This window comes from Lissotriton helveticus, chromosome 3_1 (genome assembly GCF_964261635.1).
Source record: "Lissotriton helveticus chromosome 3_1, aLisHel1.1, whole genome shotgun sequence".
Taxonomy (NCBI): Eukaryota; Metazoa; Chordata; class Amphibia; order Caudata; family Salamandridae; genus Lissotriton; species Lissotriton helveticus.
The window spans coordinates 731,971,160-731,990,007 of NC_136061.1; the positions used below are offsets into that span (position 1 = coordinate 731,971,160).

General features: G+C 42.5%; 1 protein-coding gene across 1 annotated transcript in view; it reads right to left on the reverse strand.

The window, feature by feature from the left end:
- OVCH2 (ovochymase 2) overlaps nt 1-18,848 on the reverse strand; it is a 996,115-nt gene that overhangs the window by 46,418 nt on the left and 930,849 nt on the right. Inside the window, exon 19 of the mRNA XM_078680899.1 lies at nt 13,955-14,103. Within this exon, the coding sequence (XP_078537025.1) occupies nt 13,955-14,103 (149 nt within the window). The remainder of the gene's footprint in view (nt 1-13,954; nt 14,104-18,848) is intronic.

Here is an 18,848-nt window from a genome sequence, read left to right on the forward strand (position 1 = left end):
ACATGTAAAGGCCTAATTAAGGGGCACATTACGATGGAGGATTTTCCGCATCCTCCGGGCCGGCGGAAGCCACCGCCGGCCCGGAGGATGCGGAAAATCCTCTGCGGACCCACCAAAGACCCACCGCCACATTAGGATGGCTGGTGGGTCCAGGTTTCTGTCCGTCGCTTTTCCGGCGCGGTTGGCTTACAACCGCGGCGGAAAAGGCCTAATATGGTGGCGGTGTCTCTCAGACACCGTCAGACATATTAGGATGGCTGTGCAAACATGCTCTTCTGCGGCGGATTCTCCGCCGAGGAAAAGCATGTGGATCTTCACCTCGGGGGCCCGTAGTGGGCCCCCTGGGTGAAGGGGGTGTGGGGGGTGCACATGGGGGGTACCTATGGTACACCCCTGCCTTTGCGTGCACGAAGCGGCAGGCACCGCGCGGTGCCTGCCGCTTTTGCACTGCTTTCATTTTGTACATTGCGGCGGGTGCTGCTTCAAGCAGCACCCGCCGCGACGTAAAAAATAAAGGATGTGACCGCCAGGGTGGCGGTCACATCCTAATTGCCGCGGAGGAACCGCCGCTGCCCATGCGGACGGTCCCTCTTATGCAGGGGCGTCCATCCGCCATCATAATAGGGCCCTAAGTGTCTCACTGATACATTTGACTCCCAGATGAACGTGGACCTCAAAAGATACCTATTCAACCCAACATGCCAACTTAACGACCAGGTTGCTCAATCTAGTCACATACTGTGAATTTGTTAAATTCGATAACGAAGCAGCGATAAGTCTGCACATTATCGAGGGATGACAGTCAGTTGAGTTTCGCACCAGAATTCTCAAAGAACCATATACATTGGAGAAGATACTAACAATGGCTAATTCAGAAGCATGGGCAACAGCACATGCCAGACAAATGGAAAACGGGAGAGCGCGGACGATGGGGCAAGCTAATCGCATGGCTGGGAATGGCAGAAGACATGACAAAACACTACCTCCATGGAAATAGTAACAAGAAAGAAACAGCTATCACTGTGGACTTGAATTCCCACATGCTGGTGCCTGCCCTGCCATGGGTTACAAGTGCCAGAAATGCAACCGGAAAAATCACTTTGCTAGTGTCTGCATGAGCGGACAATTCAAAACAGAGCGAGGGCAACCGGCAAGACAACAAACAACAAGATGCACATATGCACGGCACATGGACACTCAAAACAGCAGACCATCAGCTAACTTAGAGGGAGAGAATGCAGACGAGTTCACAGAGCAGCTATACATCATGTCAGACGTCCCAACACAGGGTCGTATGCCCAAACACATCCACCAGCAGCAGATAAAGGAAACAGCAACGGTCGACATTGGAGTAGGAAACAACATCACAAGCTTCATGCTCGACAGTGGTGCCACAAGCAACATATTGTGCATGTCAGAATATGAGAAGATGAGACAAAAGTCTCCTCTGTCGCTGTGCGCAATCATCGTGTTCACATGCGGCTCAAGGAAACCAGTGGTAAACATAGGGAAGTTTGTAGGGACACCTACATTCAAAGAAAGGCCACTAAAAGAAGAAATACATGTCCTCGGCGGAGACATCCCAGCACTGTGTTGACTAAGCAATGTCATTTCTCAGGTGATGGGCCTCCTAGCAATGACATATCACATGTCAGAACATTATCTTTTTTTTTTTTTTAAAACCTTTATTGAGAAACACGTATCAGTACAAGCGCAGGCCTACAACCACACGGGCCGGCCGCAAAATCAGGAGAGTCAAAGAGGAGCAACATCAATGTGCACGGTAAAATGAATACAGGATTAACGTGGAATAACATCGCTACATAGTAAGCGCCAGGATAAAAAAGGTTTCATTTTATGATTTATAGAGGAGGCAGCGGCCATATCTACCAGGGCGTCATGCAACATATACAGAAAAAGAGGGGGGGGACGGGAGGGATACAGCCCCCCACGCAGTCAGATAACCACAGTAGTGCGAGACCCAAACACATCCTATGCCCCCAAAAGGGTTCAAATATAAAAGACAAATCATAGCAAACAATTGAATGGGACGCCAAATAGACAGCCCTCCCGCCCGAAACAGGAGAAAGTGCAGACTCTTACGAAATGAAGGAGACAGAAACAAAGGGATATAGCCCACCCCCTGGAAAGAAAGCAAAAAGGGACCATAGAATAAAACAAACTAAAATAACAAATATCCCCCCCACCCTACATCACTGTAATGGCTATGGCCTACCCCACTAAACAGCGTGCCTGTCGCCCAGAATCACCCGAAATACAGAAGAAGAAAGTGTATAAAAGAAAGAAAGAGTGGAGGAGGAGAGAAACAGACCCGCTCTCGAAGGTCACTACTCAGGCCGCCCAACCCCAGACCCCATCATCAATACAGGATAAACTTCGAACATCCCCGACTAACCATCAGCAACCCAGCGGCACGAGTAACAACAGTCAGAACATAGGAGGAGACACCCCCACCCCACCCCCCCGCCCGGCGCAATAACAAAGTCCCGCTTCATAGTACCGTCCTTCATCTCCAGTCCCAACAGTATACGGTATCACGGTGATTGTGAGGGAAAGATCAGCCTTGTCCCCGGCGATCGAGAATGTCGACGTGGTCCAGTAGCACCGCAGCCATCTTGAATGGAACAAACAAACCGTGTAACTCCAGGAAATCAGGACACCGTCTCAGAAAGTCTGTCCAATCCACTGTCAGGCGTGCAGCAGCGATAGAAAGGTAGACATCACCCAGGAACAACCTTCCCGGCCCGGACGGCAGCTGCAGCCACAGAAGAGCGTAGAAAGCGCCTGTAGTCATCAAAACTGGAGCATCCAAAGATGGCGTCCGTGGACGAGACCCCACACACTGAGCAAGCACCCAGACATCCGACCGATGCATCCCCGTCGCGGACAGCATTGGGGGGGCATCGAGAGCGCCGATCACTAGTCTCTCCGGGCACACCTGGGCAGGCAGCCCATCATAGTCGGGCACAGGATGAGACTCAGCGCCACACAGTCGCAAATGTGCGTGGGCAGGCAAGGACATAACAGTGAGAGTCGAGTCCAAACTGCGCTCCAGGTCACAGGCAGTTGTACACATGGCAGTATGAAAATCCTCCAGGGCTATCAGAATATCCAGAAGTCGCACTGGCGCCACAGGAGGGAGAGATGCAACGGAGCTTCGCACGCGGGGCTCAGAAGCTTGAGGCAGCCCACAAGGTCTGCCATCCATTTTACCATCACCAAGCTGTATAGCACGCCCGCACACCGTAGAACACCTTCGGACCAGGGGCACAAAGGGAACACCGCCCAAGTGGTACCAGACAGGCGTAAGTGCTGCAGTCGGTGCAGCCATGGCAGCAATTGTAGCCAAGGATCAGGAAAAACGAGCTCCGGTGATTCCGTCTTCAAGATGGGACCCTCTGCATCACGGAGCGAGATCAAAGGCACTCAAAGGCATACAGGAGGACGGGCGGTGAAACAGTGTAGCATTCGCCGTCAGTGTATCCCTTTCGGATAGAGAAGCCAAGCGGTGAAAGGAGACACACGGGATGCAGCCGCGGCATTCCGCCGGCCGGTCCAGTGCCGACCACAGCGGCCGCTGTGGTGTGTGTAATGGCGGCCGCACCCGGAGAACAAAGACCCGTCCACGCCGGGCAGCGCCAGGAGGAGGCGAGGGCGTCCCAACGCTGTCACCACGTGGAGCAGCGAAAGAGACACACCATCGGAGTCGGGGCCCCCTCCCGCACCCGAAAACAGCACTTAAAACCAGGATCAATGCCTCGACAGGACGCGGGGCGGGAGGGAAGCGAGAGGGTCGGCGGAGCCGAGGGATCAGGCGGCCATCGTGGTTGCAGGCTAGGAAGGCTGGTCTGTCAGAACATTATCCATGCCACAAAATTCTAAGAGAACGCCCTGCAATGCTGCAAGGACTAGGGAAGCTGAACGACAAGCAAATAACACTGCACATCAATAAAGCAGTCAAGCAAGTAGTTCAGCACCACAGGAGAGGGCCCGGAAACCTATAACCAGAAGTGAAAGAAGAATTAAAGAGCCTACTTGAGCACGACATCATAAAGCCGGCAGATGGACCAACTCCATGGGTATCTCCGATAGTGGCGGTGCCCAAGAAAAACACCTTGAAAATTCGTATCTGCGTCGACATGTACATCCCAAACACAGCAATTGGAAGAGAAAGACATTCAGGCCCTCATATGATCAGCTGTCTTACTGGAGCATGCATATTTTTAAAGCAAGATCTATGCAAAAGGTACCATCAATTGGAGCTTGAGCCGCAATCACGCTACATCACAACATTCTCCACTCATATGGGTCTCTTTCGCTACAAGAGACTCCGCTTCAGAATATCATCTGCAGCAGAAATCTTCCAAGAGACCGTGAGCCAGGTGATAAGCCCCGTAAAGAATAGCTTAAACTAAGTCAATGATATTTTGGTATTTGACTGCTCAGATGAAGAGCACGACAAAGCCCTACAAGAAGTCTGCAACCAGTTGGAACTCGCCGGCCTGACCCTGAACGAGGACAAGAGTGAGCTGGGGGAAGGGAGAACTGGTGTTCTTTGGGCACATCTTCTCAAAGAAAGGAATGAGACCTGATCCCAGCAAAGTAGATACACTGCAGAAAGCAAGGCTTCCAGCAGACGTAGCAGATGTGAGATCATTCCTTGGGCTGACCAGCTACTGTGCTCGCTACATCAAGGATTTTGCAACGGTGAACATTGCACTTCATGAACTAACAAGACAGGGCCAGACGTTTCTCTGGACCACAGAATGTGACAGGCATTTGAAGCCATCCGCAATGCAGTCACAGCAGTGGACCACCTCACTTACTTCAACTCTTTGCTATGCCCCGAACTCACTGTTGACGTGAGCCCGGTGGGGATAGGAGCTATTGAAGCACAACAACTTCCAGGAAGAGACTTGTCCAGACAGATTGTCACATATGCAAGCAAGAGCTTATCAAACAAAGAAAGGGTATACTTGCAACCAGAGAAGGAAAGTGTAGCTGTGGTGTGGGCTTGCGAGCACTACCACATGTTCATATATGGGTAGCCATTTACTATTGTGACCGACCACCAGGCACTGGTGACAATATATGGAAAGCCCAACACAAAAATTCCACCCTGCATAGAAAGGTGTAGGAAACACCTCATGGACTATGATTTCCACATAGTGCACAAATTAGGAAAGGAACACGACCCTGCTGATTACATGTCTAAACATCCCATACCACGGGTACAAGAAATCCTGTCCTGGTGGTGGGGTACCTCAACTTTGTTGTGCGACAAACCACCCCAGCTCCAATAACAATTTAAGAACTGGAGCAAGAGACAATGGGTAATGCTACGCTTCAAGCAGTCAAAACAACAACACAGCAACAGAGGTGGAGCCATGTAAATATCAGCAGTCCAATGAGCGAAGGAGTAAGAAGGGAGGAAATGCTAGTATTCAAGCAAATAGGAGTTGTCGAAACCAGAAAGAGGAGTTCTACATTGAGTAACAAGGATAGTAATACCAAGAACACCACGGCAACATACCATGAGTCTGTCCCATGAGTCCTACTGGGGCATAGTGGCAACCAAAAAGTTGCAAAGGGAAAAAGTATTGTTCCCGGATCTTCATCACCTAGTGGAAGATGCAATAATGAGCTGTAACCTATGCCAGATAACGGGAAGGCTAGCAAAGCCAGAACAACTGCAGATGTCCAACCTCTCCGGGGTGGTGTGGACGACACTGGCATCAGACTTCTATGGGCCGCTGGAAACTGGAGGCTATCTGCTAGTAGTCATTGACGAATACTCACAGTTCCCCATAGCACGACAAGTGTTATCAACATCAGCAACAGCCACCTTGCCAATATTGAATGACATATTAGCAGCATGGGGTGCCCCACAAACTATGAAGACAGACAATGGGCTACCATTCTCAGGAGAAGAGTTTTGCAAATTAATGGCATACCTGGGAATACATCACAGGAAAATAACACCTCTGTGGCCACAGGCAATAGGCATAGTGGAATGATTCATGGGAAACATCAAGAAGGCCATCCGACATGCCAAACTGGTGCAGATTTCAGTAGGTCAAGGACTGTGCCAAGTACTGCTGGACTACTGAAACACGCCACACAGTTCCATGGGGAGATGCCCAGAAAAACTGGTGCTGGTGAGAACAAGGAGAACGAGATTTCCCCAGCTAGAGGCAAAAGCACCCCCGAACACAGCAGCATTGCTGCAAGAGATCAAGAGGCAAAGAGGAAAACGAAGCAGTACGCAGATGCATGACTTCATGCCATAGGGTCTGAGGTGAAGCAAGGGGATTTAGTGCTGGTGTGTCAATGGCAGTCAAGGAAGTCGGACAGCCCTTTCTCGAGTAAACCGCTAACAATAACAAATGTGAAAAGGTCCATGATAACAGCAGCTGCAGGTCCCTACTTTATCACCAGAAACAGCTCACACTTCAAGGGATTCAGGACATCAGACGATGCAGAAGGAGAGGCAGCACCAAGGAACAACGGAACATCAGTAAAGGAGGAAGACGAGGACGGCATTGAAAGGATACCACACAGCGAGGGACTGGACGGAGCTGGAGCTACAAGAGAGATACCAAAAGAAGGAACAGAAACATCGTGCCCTAAGAGAGTCAGCAGAAAGCCAAAATGGCTCATTGAGGAACTACAGCGATGGGGCAGCAAGCTGCCATCATCGGAGACAAAAAGACAATGACAACAGGTGTTGTCAGGATGATCAGTGTGTGTCAGTAGTGACAGCGTTTTTTCTAGTTGTCAGTTCCTGGTCCCATGATTGTTTATTTTCCCTTCGTTTTATTGTAATTCTGTTATTGTCTTCTCTATCATCTGTCATTTTCTTTTCTTTTCCACAAAAGGGGGAGATGTCGGAGTGTATTGCAGAGGGGTACTAGGACCCTGCACAGGACAAATGGAGGAGTAACAGCTAGACACCACTTCCGGTAAGGGAAGTGGGAGGAGGGCAGCATGATAGGAGTCGGGAGAGGAGCAGAGGTGCCAGCATGCACTAGGACGGAGCAAATACAAATAAAAAACACACCCACCTACTGGCATCAATGTGCAGTTCTTAGGGTCCAGGGGTAGTGCAGAGGAACACAACGTCCCCCTTGCTCAGAATTCTGAGGCTTGAACCCTATTTCAGTCTGTGATGGCCGCACAGTGGAATTGATTTAGGTCCTTTAAAAGTTATTGACAAGGGAGAGGCCTGCCTACGCCGACCCTTCCTCCTCCTGCTTGGGATTCTGGGGCTTGTAGACCCTATTCAAGTCCAGTGCGTCACCCAAACAAGTAATTAACACACAAACCTCAAAGAAGTATACTAATGACATGTTTGTGACCTTTATACACGTCAGTAGGGTAGTCGAGATTGATAAGGAGGTGATGTGTTCCCTGGTTTATTTGAGCATACATTATATGTGCTGCTCACATGAATTAGACACGATGGGATCTGATTTGTGAAATTCTTTTGACTGCATTTTATCTATAACAATCATATTATAATGTGAATTGCTCATTCTGCATAACTCAAACTAACAAGGTAGATTTCTTGCTTGAGAAGGAGCCATCATCTGTCAAATTGTTTTGTGTGAGGAAATACATGGCAGGAATAATATTTTACATGCTTTCCTTTTCAAGTTTAGTCACCATCAGAGCCATATTTCTAAGAAACACAAAACATTTTAAAAAAGCGATTTAAAAAGCATGCAACTCATGTTGAATTTGTAAATGCAAAAACGTAGATACATTTCTGCCAAATACATTCAGGCCATCCAGTTGGCCTAACAGCAAATGTTACTTTGGACTTCACACCGCTGAGGTAGACTTATCTATTTAGACTTGGCTATTTTGGAAGATTCCAAGCCGGTGGATGAGACTGTAATAGGGTCTCCGGTCCTTTACTCCTCTAAACGTACTCAAAATCTGGTTTGGAGGATGGATCTTCCACAGTCTTTACAAACCACAAGGGCTGTCCAGCAAACCTGAACCAGGGACAATCAGTCTATACACCTAACATTTGGTTGAAGAGAAAGAACACTTAAAATGTGCAATTCAGCACAACAGACTTAAAATTGCAAACACTAATAAATAAAAAAGAGAAAAAGAAAAAGAGAAAAAGAGTTAGAGAAGCCCTTCATTCAAAAATTCACTATTTTCAGTATCAAAAATAATTATTTATTAAATATAGTAAAAGCATCTAGAACAATTACGCTCAAGGCAAAGTGCTGGTGTACAAAAAACATATCACAAACCAGACAAGTGGTAGGCAGAAAAATACATGTTACAATAAAGGTACAACATAAACAGAAATAATGTGTCCTTATGTAATTTTGGCCACATAGGCGTCGACGGCGTTTCGACCGCTGTATCACTACACAGTCATCATCAGGACTCACATTTCACTTGAGCGTTACAAATCTGTATAAACACAATCAGACCAGTCTATCATTGACGGTCGTCCATAAGTATTCGGAGGATATAATTCACAAAATATGGTGGACAATTAGTTATATCTGTCCATAATGTTGGGGAATGAAATTCCAAAGTCCACGTTATTTTCCGCCCATTCAATCCGCGGCACAATCCTGGTTCCCGCGAAAAACGTTTGGGACGTGTTTTTCGCGGGAACCAGGATTGTGCCGCGGATTGAATGGGTGGAAAATAAGGTGGACTTTGGAATTTCATTCCCCGACACTATTGACAGATATAACTAATTGTACACCATTCAGTGTGACTTGTTCAAGTTACTTTTGTGACTTATATCCTCCGAAATATTGTAGAGTGATTTATGTAGTGCAGCCGCGGTTGGTGGTGCGAGTACCTGAAGGGCGGTGACGTGGGAGGGGCAGGGTGGGGGTAGTAATCTATGGATTACTGAGCTTTACAGGTAAGTAAACATATAAATAAATAAAATTAATATCATTGCGGGCACTGCATCGCATTTGGGGTTATTTGGCAAACCACTGCCTCATCCTTCTCAATTCAGTTACCACATAGTCTAGTGCAGAGTGGAAAGGAGCAGAAATCTTACAAGGACAAAACATACGCCAAACCCCTTCCGCATTGACGTCAGAGGACTGTGACCACAGCATCTGCTGTCTCAAGACACTTTATAATGTCTTGAAAATGTTCAGCTCTCTCCCTGTTTCTTCAATGTCAGCAGCGGTAGGCAGACAAAATATCGAGCTTTAAATATCGACATACAATAATGTCGATGTTTAAATATCGAAGGGACATAATATAGAAGGTAAGTTATATCGATATGTTTAATATCGATGTTAGTAATATCTATGTTACTAATATCGAGTAATATCTATGTTACTAATATCGATGTTACTAATATCGATTTTTGTATGATTATTATGTATATTATTATTAAGGCTCCCGGTTTTCCGTTTAAACAGATTTTTGCATATAAATACAGACGGAAACTATTTTTCCTTTGCCTGTATTTATAAATAGAAACTGTAAAATACTGCTGAAACTGATTCAGAAACTTGCACGGTGCAGCCCTGCTCCAGCCCAGGGTTGCCACTCCCCTGTCTGGTGATGTAGATCTGTGGATGCACTCTGCCTGCTGCCAACCCCCTGCTGACATTTCCTAATTAGTTTCTTTCACCTAATCGTGGTCGGATTTGTGTGTCACAATGTGGGCATAACAGCCCCCCTCAACCACTTCAAAGCCAATGTAAGTGAAAGGGAGGGTGCACATCTATGTTTTATTATTTGAAAAGCGCAGAGCAAAGGAGGAGGAATGGCCTTTTGTAATGTAAACCTTCCTTTAAGTGCAGAGGTGAACGATCCTTCACGCCTGAATGAATCACACTTCTCTGTGCCACCGTGAAACTCAGGTTTTGGGTTCTATATCTGGTGCAGGATCCTGGTTTAGTTCCTGACTGGTGTTAAGGGAGGAATTACAGCAGGATGGGGCTAGTGCAGATCCCCTCTATGTACTAAATGCTATGTTCCTCTGTTTATATGATGTTTTAACTTCTGACTTTTCAGATGCATAAGCGCGCCTTCATTCTGAATGACCAGGGTATCAGAGTGCACTATTTCAACATTGAGATTTTTAGCTGCAGGGAGTGGGAGGCGAATCAGAGTGTGTAAAGGGAAGTCCACAAAATAATAGCGGGACAGAATGGGGTGGGAGATCGGCATGTACTCCTGGTGTGCAGTTGGTGGCAAATAATTACTGCTGGTTGCTTTTCTCTGACCGGGATGGGGAACGGATACCTTTTTACAGACACCGGTGGTCTACTTTGTCTTTGTTGTTTTGGTACATTGCACGCTGTAGCTATTACATGACATCATTCTCAGTGTTGTACTGAAGATTGTTTTAAAGCTGAAGTATAGGAGCTCCTAGGAAGCACACATAACAGTGGATCACAACTTGTCCTATGTCATTGATCCTGCTTTGTATACCAATAATTACACACGTCATGAAAAGTGCTACACGACTGGTAGCGGGTTGCAAAGGGAAACAGCTGATATGGTCCCCACAAGCACACTGACTCTAGGAGCTTGAACATGTGCTTGTACTACAATGGCAAAGTTTCCAGATAATGTAACAAGTAAACTTAATTTGGCATATATATATATATATATATATATATATATATATATATATATATATATATATATATATATATATATATATACATTTACAAATCTATAACAACCGAGTGCAAGCGTGTATTGGCTATTTAAATATATGTGAAAAAATACTAGCTGCAGCCTCTTCTTTTGCTTGCTATAAAAATAAATGTGGATAAATACACATAAAATGAACAAAAAATAAATATGGATAAATACAGACGGAAATATTCAAAAAATAAATACCATAAAACCAGGAGCCCTAATATTATGTATTAATTATGTATTTAATTTTTATTTATGTAATTTAACTAAATTTTGCATTTTAGTACTGTAGCGGGTTCTGGGTTTATAGGGGAATAGGGTGGGAAGTAATTTAATTATATGAAATTAATTATTAGGAATTATGAACTCATTTTAATTATTGGTAATTAATTTTTATTATTTGGTAATTAATTTTAATTAATTGATTATTTGATAATTATGTTCTGTAGCGGGTTATGGGTTTATAGGGGAATAGGGTGGGATGTAATTTAATTATAGTAAATTAATTATTAATTATTAGGAATTATAAATTAATTTTAATTAATTGGTAATTAATTTTTATTAATTGGTAATACATTTTTATTAATTGATTAATTGATAATTATGTTCTGTAGCGGGTTATGGGTTTATAGGGGAACAGTGTGGGAAGTAATTTAAATGTAATTAGGTAATAATTTATTTTAATTCATTGTTTTGTAAATTATATTATTGTTAATTAATTATTAATTTGTAATTTATTATTATTTATTTATTTATTTTCACAATTTATAGAGCGCAACGAATGCCCGTGGGCGTCTTGGCGCTGTGATTTCAGTTTAAGTCTCAGCAGGGGAAGATGGAACAACTGTCGGGAGTAACAGCGTTAACAGGTTACTGGTCAAACAACCATGTCTTCAGAAATTTCCTGAATGGGAACAAAGATTGACTTGATCTAATCAGTAACGTAAGCGAGTTCCAAAGTCTAGCTGCAGTAACTGTGAAACGTCTGTCTCCCCACGTGACAGTCCTAGTACGCGGTACCATGAGTTGAAGCCGTGTCAATGATCTTAGCTATCTAGTTGGATGGTAGGCAATGAGCTGCTCTCTGAGAAATTCTGGCCCTTGTTTATGAAATGCTTTAAAAGTTAGACAAAGAGTTTTAAATGTAATCCGATTTCTGATTGTCAACCAATGGTAATTCCTGATTGTTTGGCTGACCGGGTTAAATTTGGAGGTGCCAGAAAGCAGTCTTGCCGCCGGGTTCTGAATTGTTTGTAGTTTGGCAACCACCCGGGCTTGAGCATTGGCGAAAAGGCCGTTACAATAGTCCAATGAGGAGAGCACCAATGAGCTCACCACAGATTTTTTTGCACTCTCTGGGAGAAACTGGACTATTTTCCTTATAAGCCTAAGTTTCTGGAATGCAGAGGATACAGTTTGATTTGCATGGGTGACAAAATTGAGCTTTTCGTCAAAAATGACTCCCAAGTTCCTGACCTTAATTGGTATTTATTATTAATTCATTTTTACTTAATTATTTATTGCTAATCATGTTTTTAATAATTATGTATTGGTATTTGTAAATAGTTTATATTTATTTAATAATTAATTTTTGTATTATTTTAAATTATTAATTTATTTATAAGTATGTTATTTTTACCTTCTACGCTATCCAATACTTTCCCTACAGTTGCACTCTCTGGAGTTGGAATAGTAATTTTTACCCCTACGCTATCCAACACTTTCCCTACTGTTGCACTCTCTGGAGTGGGAATAGTAATTTTTACCCCTACGCTCGCCAACACTTTCCCTACTGTTGCACTCTCTGGAGTTGGCATAGTAATTTTTACCCCTACGCTATCCAACACTTTCCCTACTGTAGCACTCTCTGGAGTGGGAATAGTAATTTTTACCCCTACGCTATCCAACACTTTCCCTACTGTTGCACTCTCTGGAGTTGGAATAGTAATTTTTACTCCTATGCTATCCAACACTTTCCCTACTGTTGCACTTTCTGGAGTTGGAATAGTAATTTTTACCACTGCGTTATCCAGCACTTTCCCTACTGTTGCACTCTCTGGAGTTGGAATAGTGATTTTTACCCCTACGCTATTCAACACTTTCCCTACTGTTGAACTAACTGGAGTCGGAATAGTAATTTTTACCCCTACGCTATCCAACACTATCCCTACTGTTGCACTAACTGGAGTTGGAATAGTAATTTTTACCCCTATGCTATCCAACACTCTCCCTACTGTTTCACTCTCTGGAGTTGGAATAGTAATTTTTACCCCTACTCTATCCAACACTTTCCCTACTGCTGCACTCTCTGGAGTAAGAATAGTAATTTTTACCCCTCCACTTTCCAACATTTTCCTTACTGTTGTTTTTTTGGGAGTTGGAATAGTATTTTATTCCCTCTGTTACTTAATATTTTTTGTATTGTTTTAGTTAATGTAGTATATAATCAATTTAAAAAATATTAAGACTAAATGTATTTTTTTTTAATTTGTTTTGCATAATTATTAAATTTGTATTTATGTTATTATTTTATGTGTATAGATACATTTGTAATATATAATATTTTTTATTATTTATAAGTTATTACAATAAATATTACAACTGATTATTAAGTATATATCAATGTATGTTTAATTTTTTTATTACATCATGTATATTGCTTATTAATTTTAAATAATATAATATATTTTGTACTATGTTTATTATATTTTTAACTATTTTTAAATTAATTTTACATATTTTTAAAAAAACGATATTTTTGACATCGATCGATTTTTCCCCCAAAATTTTTGTACTTACCTTTTTGTAGATAGGATGTCGATATTGTTGACATCGATATTAGTGCTCCGATATTTTTGTAGGTCGATATTTTGTCTTTCTATATTTTGTCATAGATCCGTCAGCAGCCGCTCCAAAAACCTTTCCCTATAAATGCTCCACCCATGATCTCATTTTTCTCTGATTTAAGATCTCAAATTCATATGCCAATCTTTACTTGATTTGCTGCGTCAAAAGATTAACCTTAGTACAGTTTTAGTGCACCCCCTTTCCATTCCTATTCATGCATGAGATTTATTTTTATGCGGTCGCTAAAACGTCTTACTTGTCACAGAACCCTTCAGCACTTACTTCTGCCGTACATTATTGTAGACAACAATACATTCTCTCTTTTGGTGGTGTCCATAGCTATATCACAGTTAATAAGCAGGTGTCCATTTACGTTTGCAAATGAATTTTAACGGTAAAATGACATAGGTTCAGTTTTTTCACTTACAGTGTGTGCGTCTCTTCCTTCGTCCTCTGCAAATCCACCACAAATAGTTCTGTCATTGATACTCCCAGGATCTTTGCAGATGGCAAGGCAAGCTTCTTGATCCATTATAGGAATTGCAGACTGGTGAAGCTTTGCTGATATTACCGGTTCTTCAAAAGAAATCATTGAAAATCAAGGTTATAGTAGATTCTGTGTTGACATATGAACACACTTTACTATATGATACTTTAGTCTAGGCCTCGAGTATGAGTAGGAAACCACATATAGCAGTGCTTAATTTGCAAAAAAAACGTAAGTGCCCAGGGCGCTCATCAGGATTCCTCTGCAGCTTGCACCATAGCACTTACCACCGCTGCCAATGAAAATACAAACATAAGTACTCACCATTAATCTCCAACAAGTGTGACAATGCAGACTATTCCAGTGCACCTGAACCTATAAGAATGGCTTAGGAAGCAGGTATTAGACATTTCTAATACATATTTAACTAATAAACAACTGTTCTCTACATTAGACAGAGAGCGTCACCATGCGTCAGATTGTCATAAGTGCTGGTGTTTACAATTAAGTGCGAGTGCCGAGAACCAGAACCCACCGGCTCAAATGAATCACTGACATATAGTCCAGTGAATACATATTTTTGTTAAGTGCAAGAGGTGTCATTTTTTTTATGTTACAATTCATTTAAGATCCCTTTTTTCCTTTGTAAATATAACTCAACATTCATTATTTTGCACATTGCTAGACACATTCATAAATGTGTATATTTTAAAAGACCTGTAAACGAAAGTGAATTATTAATTGAGCTGGATGGTAATAAAGTCCTCAATTTGTTAAATTCAATAAAAGATTCAGTAATTTAAACCTGAGTTCAACCCCTGTTATCTATGGCACAGAGCACACAGGCTAAAGTTAGAGAAAATGTGTGAAGTATTTAGCAGTAAAAAAGCTTTTAAAACAAAATAAAATACATTAATAAGCCCACTCCCATTTATAATTTTTTCTTTTTTTTCTTTTTTGAAGATTTAAGAGTAAAAGCATAAAAAGGTAAATCACCCATAGAAAGTACTGTTTGTGTGTGACTGGAACCTTTTCGTGAATTCAGGACAACTGCAATGGAACGCTAGTCAGTTATGCAAAGCAGCTTTGTCTCACTCAAAGTTTTTAACTTCTGAATTAGGGACTGATTTAGATCTTGGTGGAAAGGTTACTCCGTCACAACTATGACGGATATCCTGTCTGCTGAAATATAAATCCCATAGGAAAGAGGAAAATGGCTTCCAGGATTGTTAATGGGATTTATATTTCGGCGGACGGGATATCCGTCTCTGTTGTGACGAAGTAACCCATCCGCCAAGATCTAAATCAGGCCCTTAATCTCTGAAATGGAAATCAAAATCCTCCAGCCAAGCATGGCTACAAACTCTATCTGGTAATGTCCCCTTGAAATCAGGTAAGCATTGAGATAGGTGTCCTCTGAAGCAGCTGGTTTTGGCAGGCAAGCTCCAAGTGGGAAACGTCACATTTTGGACTCATTTCTACCTTCAGACTTATGGAATTTGGTGCAGGGCAGTGCACTAAGTCACCCTGCTGCACGGCCCTGGATCAAAGTGAAAGGGTAAGAATATTCTGGATCTATGGTATACAGCGCATTGCTGTCCCTTCCCCCTGCAGTGGTGCCATTTCGGCAAGGTGCAAGGTTGCCTGTGTTGCAAGCAGGATTTGTTTTTTTGCAGGAAGGGGCATATTTATGCTAAAAACAATCCTGGAAGGCATTTTCCTCTTTCTATGTGTACCGCAGAACACAGCACACATAGAGAGAGGAAACAACAAGGAGAAATAAACATATATCTCCTCATTGCACCTCCCATGGGGAGGCGTACTGTTTTGGTGCATCCCCAGGTTTAAATGTTCTTGTAACTTTGATGATGCATCAAAATCCATGGGTGTTGCGTGGGAACACCTACCACAATTCCAATGGAATGCCTCCCTAGTGCAGAGTAAGACAACACAGTGATTTGTGCTTCCTTGCCTTACTCCATATCTATCAGGCCCTTCAAAGCAGTGCAAAGTGGCTTTGCATGGACTTATAAATATGGTTTGGTGTTTCATGCCACTGTTGGGTCACAAAAAGTGATGCAACAGCAGCATAAGGGGCTATAAACGTTGCCCCTTAGTTTCCTTTTTGGAATTCATATTACTCCAGTTGGGTAAGAGAGGAAAGCTGTATCAAGTAAGATTGCCCTGAAAACAGACAAGCTTGCCACAATGGTCTGTTAAACTGCAAACAGCAAAAAGCACTGAGGTCGACCAACCTGATTTTCTTGCCCAGTGAGGATGCACCATATGCACATTGATTTGGAAGGTTGGTTCCTGTCCTTCAGAAGTTCTAACATTTTTCAAAGCCTCAAATTTTCAGAGTTTTTGTAGCAGCTCTTCTTGGTCACATCTAAAGCTCCTAGGACCTCAGGACTGCACATAGGGGCCAGGATTCACTCCAGCAGAGGCCACCACAGTCCAGTTCCAGTTGCTACTGGTCAGAAGGGTACTTCAAGAAAAAGGACTCTTGCATTTTGATGTGTCCCTGTATCAACACAGCAGGGCAACCAACTGACCCTTGGGGTCCACTTCTTAGGGTACAACTGGGAGCAGGTCCAGCCATTCAGCTCTCCAGATAAGTCTCAAGCAGTCCTCTTCTGTTCTTCCTTCCGGTTCAGAGAGCGTTCTGCTGAGTTGTGGGTGAGAGGCCACTCTAGTAGGATTTACTAGCCAATGGGTCAGGGGTGACTCTTGGACACTCCCTAAATAATGAGGAAGAGTTCCCAGTGGCAACCCTAACCACTTTAACAGAATATATTGTTTGCTTTACTGCAAACTATCCCACATTGCACCATTTAAAGGGAAATCCAAGAAGGCACAGGCCTTCTGCCTCTGAAGGGAGCCTGTAGGTCAGACAAGGGTGTGTTTAGGGAAATGAGAAGTCCCTCTTCCTCAGCTACTCCAAACTGGTTCTGTGGCACACCAACATAAAATGTCCACGCGTCCCGCTTTTAAATGCTGAGCACCCTACTTGTGGATTACAAGGCCTACTCAGGGGGGCCTTATTAATATTTAAAGGGAAGTATTTTCTCTGTCAAAGGAGTTCTTGTGACAGGGCAGATTTAATCTGCAGCATGCAGGTTACATCGGTAGCATGAAGTTATGAAGTTATGTTTTCCTTTTCACACCAATGGATGGCACAATAAGTGCTGCAGTCTACAGGTGACAGTTAGCTTTCCATGCCATGGGTGAAGTTTCTACAACATATATTATGGGCTTCCAGGAGAGTTGATTGTGAAAATAAGGTGCTGGCAAATATTTACAGTTTTTAGCAGTCAGAGCACACACAGTGGGCGTGGGACAGCAGTGCCGCTATGTACAGATTATAAAAGCCAGCAATAAAATCAAACACAAAATGTGTGTAACCATTCAAAAGGGGCCTCTCTTTACAACCTGCAGTAGACCTTTTATTTAAATCAGGACATTTTGCATTATAAAATGATACCAGTGGGTATTTAACGATATCTGATTTAATTATGTAAACTAATATAATATGTGTGATGGGGCATATATAAATGTTAGAACAATGTTGGGACATTTACTACAGATCCCTGTGAATTATGGATTTCATCATCACCATGGCAGCCACCAAACCTCTTCACGGAAACTTACCATTGGCTGGTCTACAATGATTAAGCAGCATGAGCAATCAAATTATGTGGCAAGATTTACTTAGTTATGCAACAAAAATGTAAACTATGCAACACATTCAATATCAATAATATTTTCATCCATTTTGCTAGAAACAAACGTTTTGGTGAAACCTGCTCATTTTTGCAGCATTTTATGTAGTAAATCTATGTTATCTGGTAAATGTTGCAGTGACAGAATCACATAAATCCTCCGACTGTGCATTTTTTTACCAAGAATTTATTAATGAAAGTTAAATGTAAATGTTAATATTCCAACCAGAGGTCACTGTGAACTTCAATTTGCAGAAAACATCCTTTTCAAAATAACAACCCCAAAATAAATATGTAAACTAAAAAGTACATAACTGATAATGTGTAATATGGTCCTATATTGCCAAGTCAGGGTTTTGCTGACATTTACAAACCACTTGGTATTCATCCTCATAGTTTATGACACAAAACAACACAAAAGATTTTTGTTTTTATTTGATTCATACCTCACAAGAGATCAACACATACAGATATTAAAACATTATTATTCTTGGGGCTTGAATAAAACTATTGAATGTCTAATTAAAAGTGATTGATTAATACTATTTATACAACATGCAGTTAATAGAAATACTCAGATTAAACATTTTAAAAACAATATCAAAAAACTTTTATCCGCATTCTCACATGATATGCAAAACCTGTGCTTCCTTTCAGTAGCCAAGCTCCTTCCTGGCAACCAGTACCATTACTTTATATGGTTTTTCATCTTGGCTATTCCCAGGTGCCCTTCATGGCACAAATCCATTATCCTGGGTTGCAGACTCTGGTGGTATGACTCTTCCGTTCCTTAGTATTTTGTTATCTTCCATAGAGAACTCTTCCATTACTTCCCAGTACGTCTTTAAATCACTGGGAAAATGATTCCTAACAGGTCATTGCACTTCCACCCCTTTCCCAAACTTGGCTACACTATATTCCTCATGTCTTCTCCTGGTGTATCTATTACAGGAAGTGGTAATCTGCTTAAGAAATCTGCTACCCCATTCCTCACACCAGGCATATACTGTACACTATACTTAAAATAAAGTAGCTTCACAGGCAATCTTGCCAAACGGGGAGATGCGGCACACAACCCTTTCGTATTCAGGACCTAAGTAAGCAGCTTATGG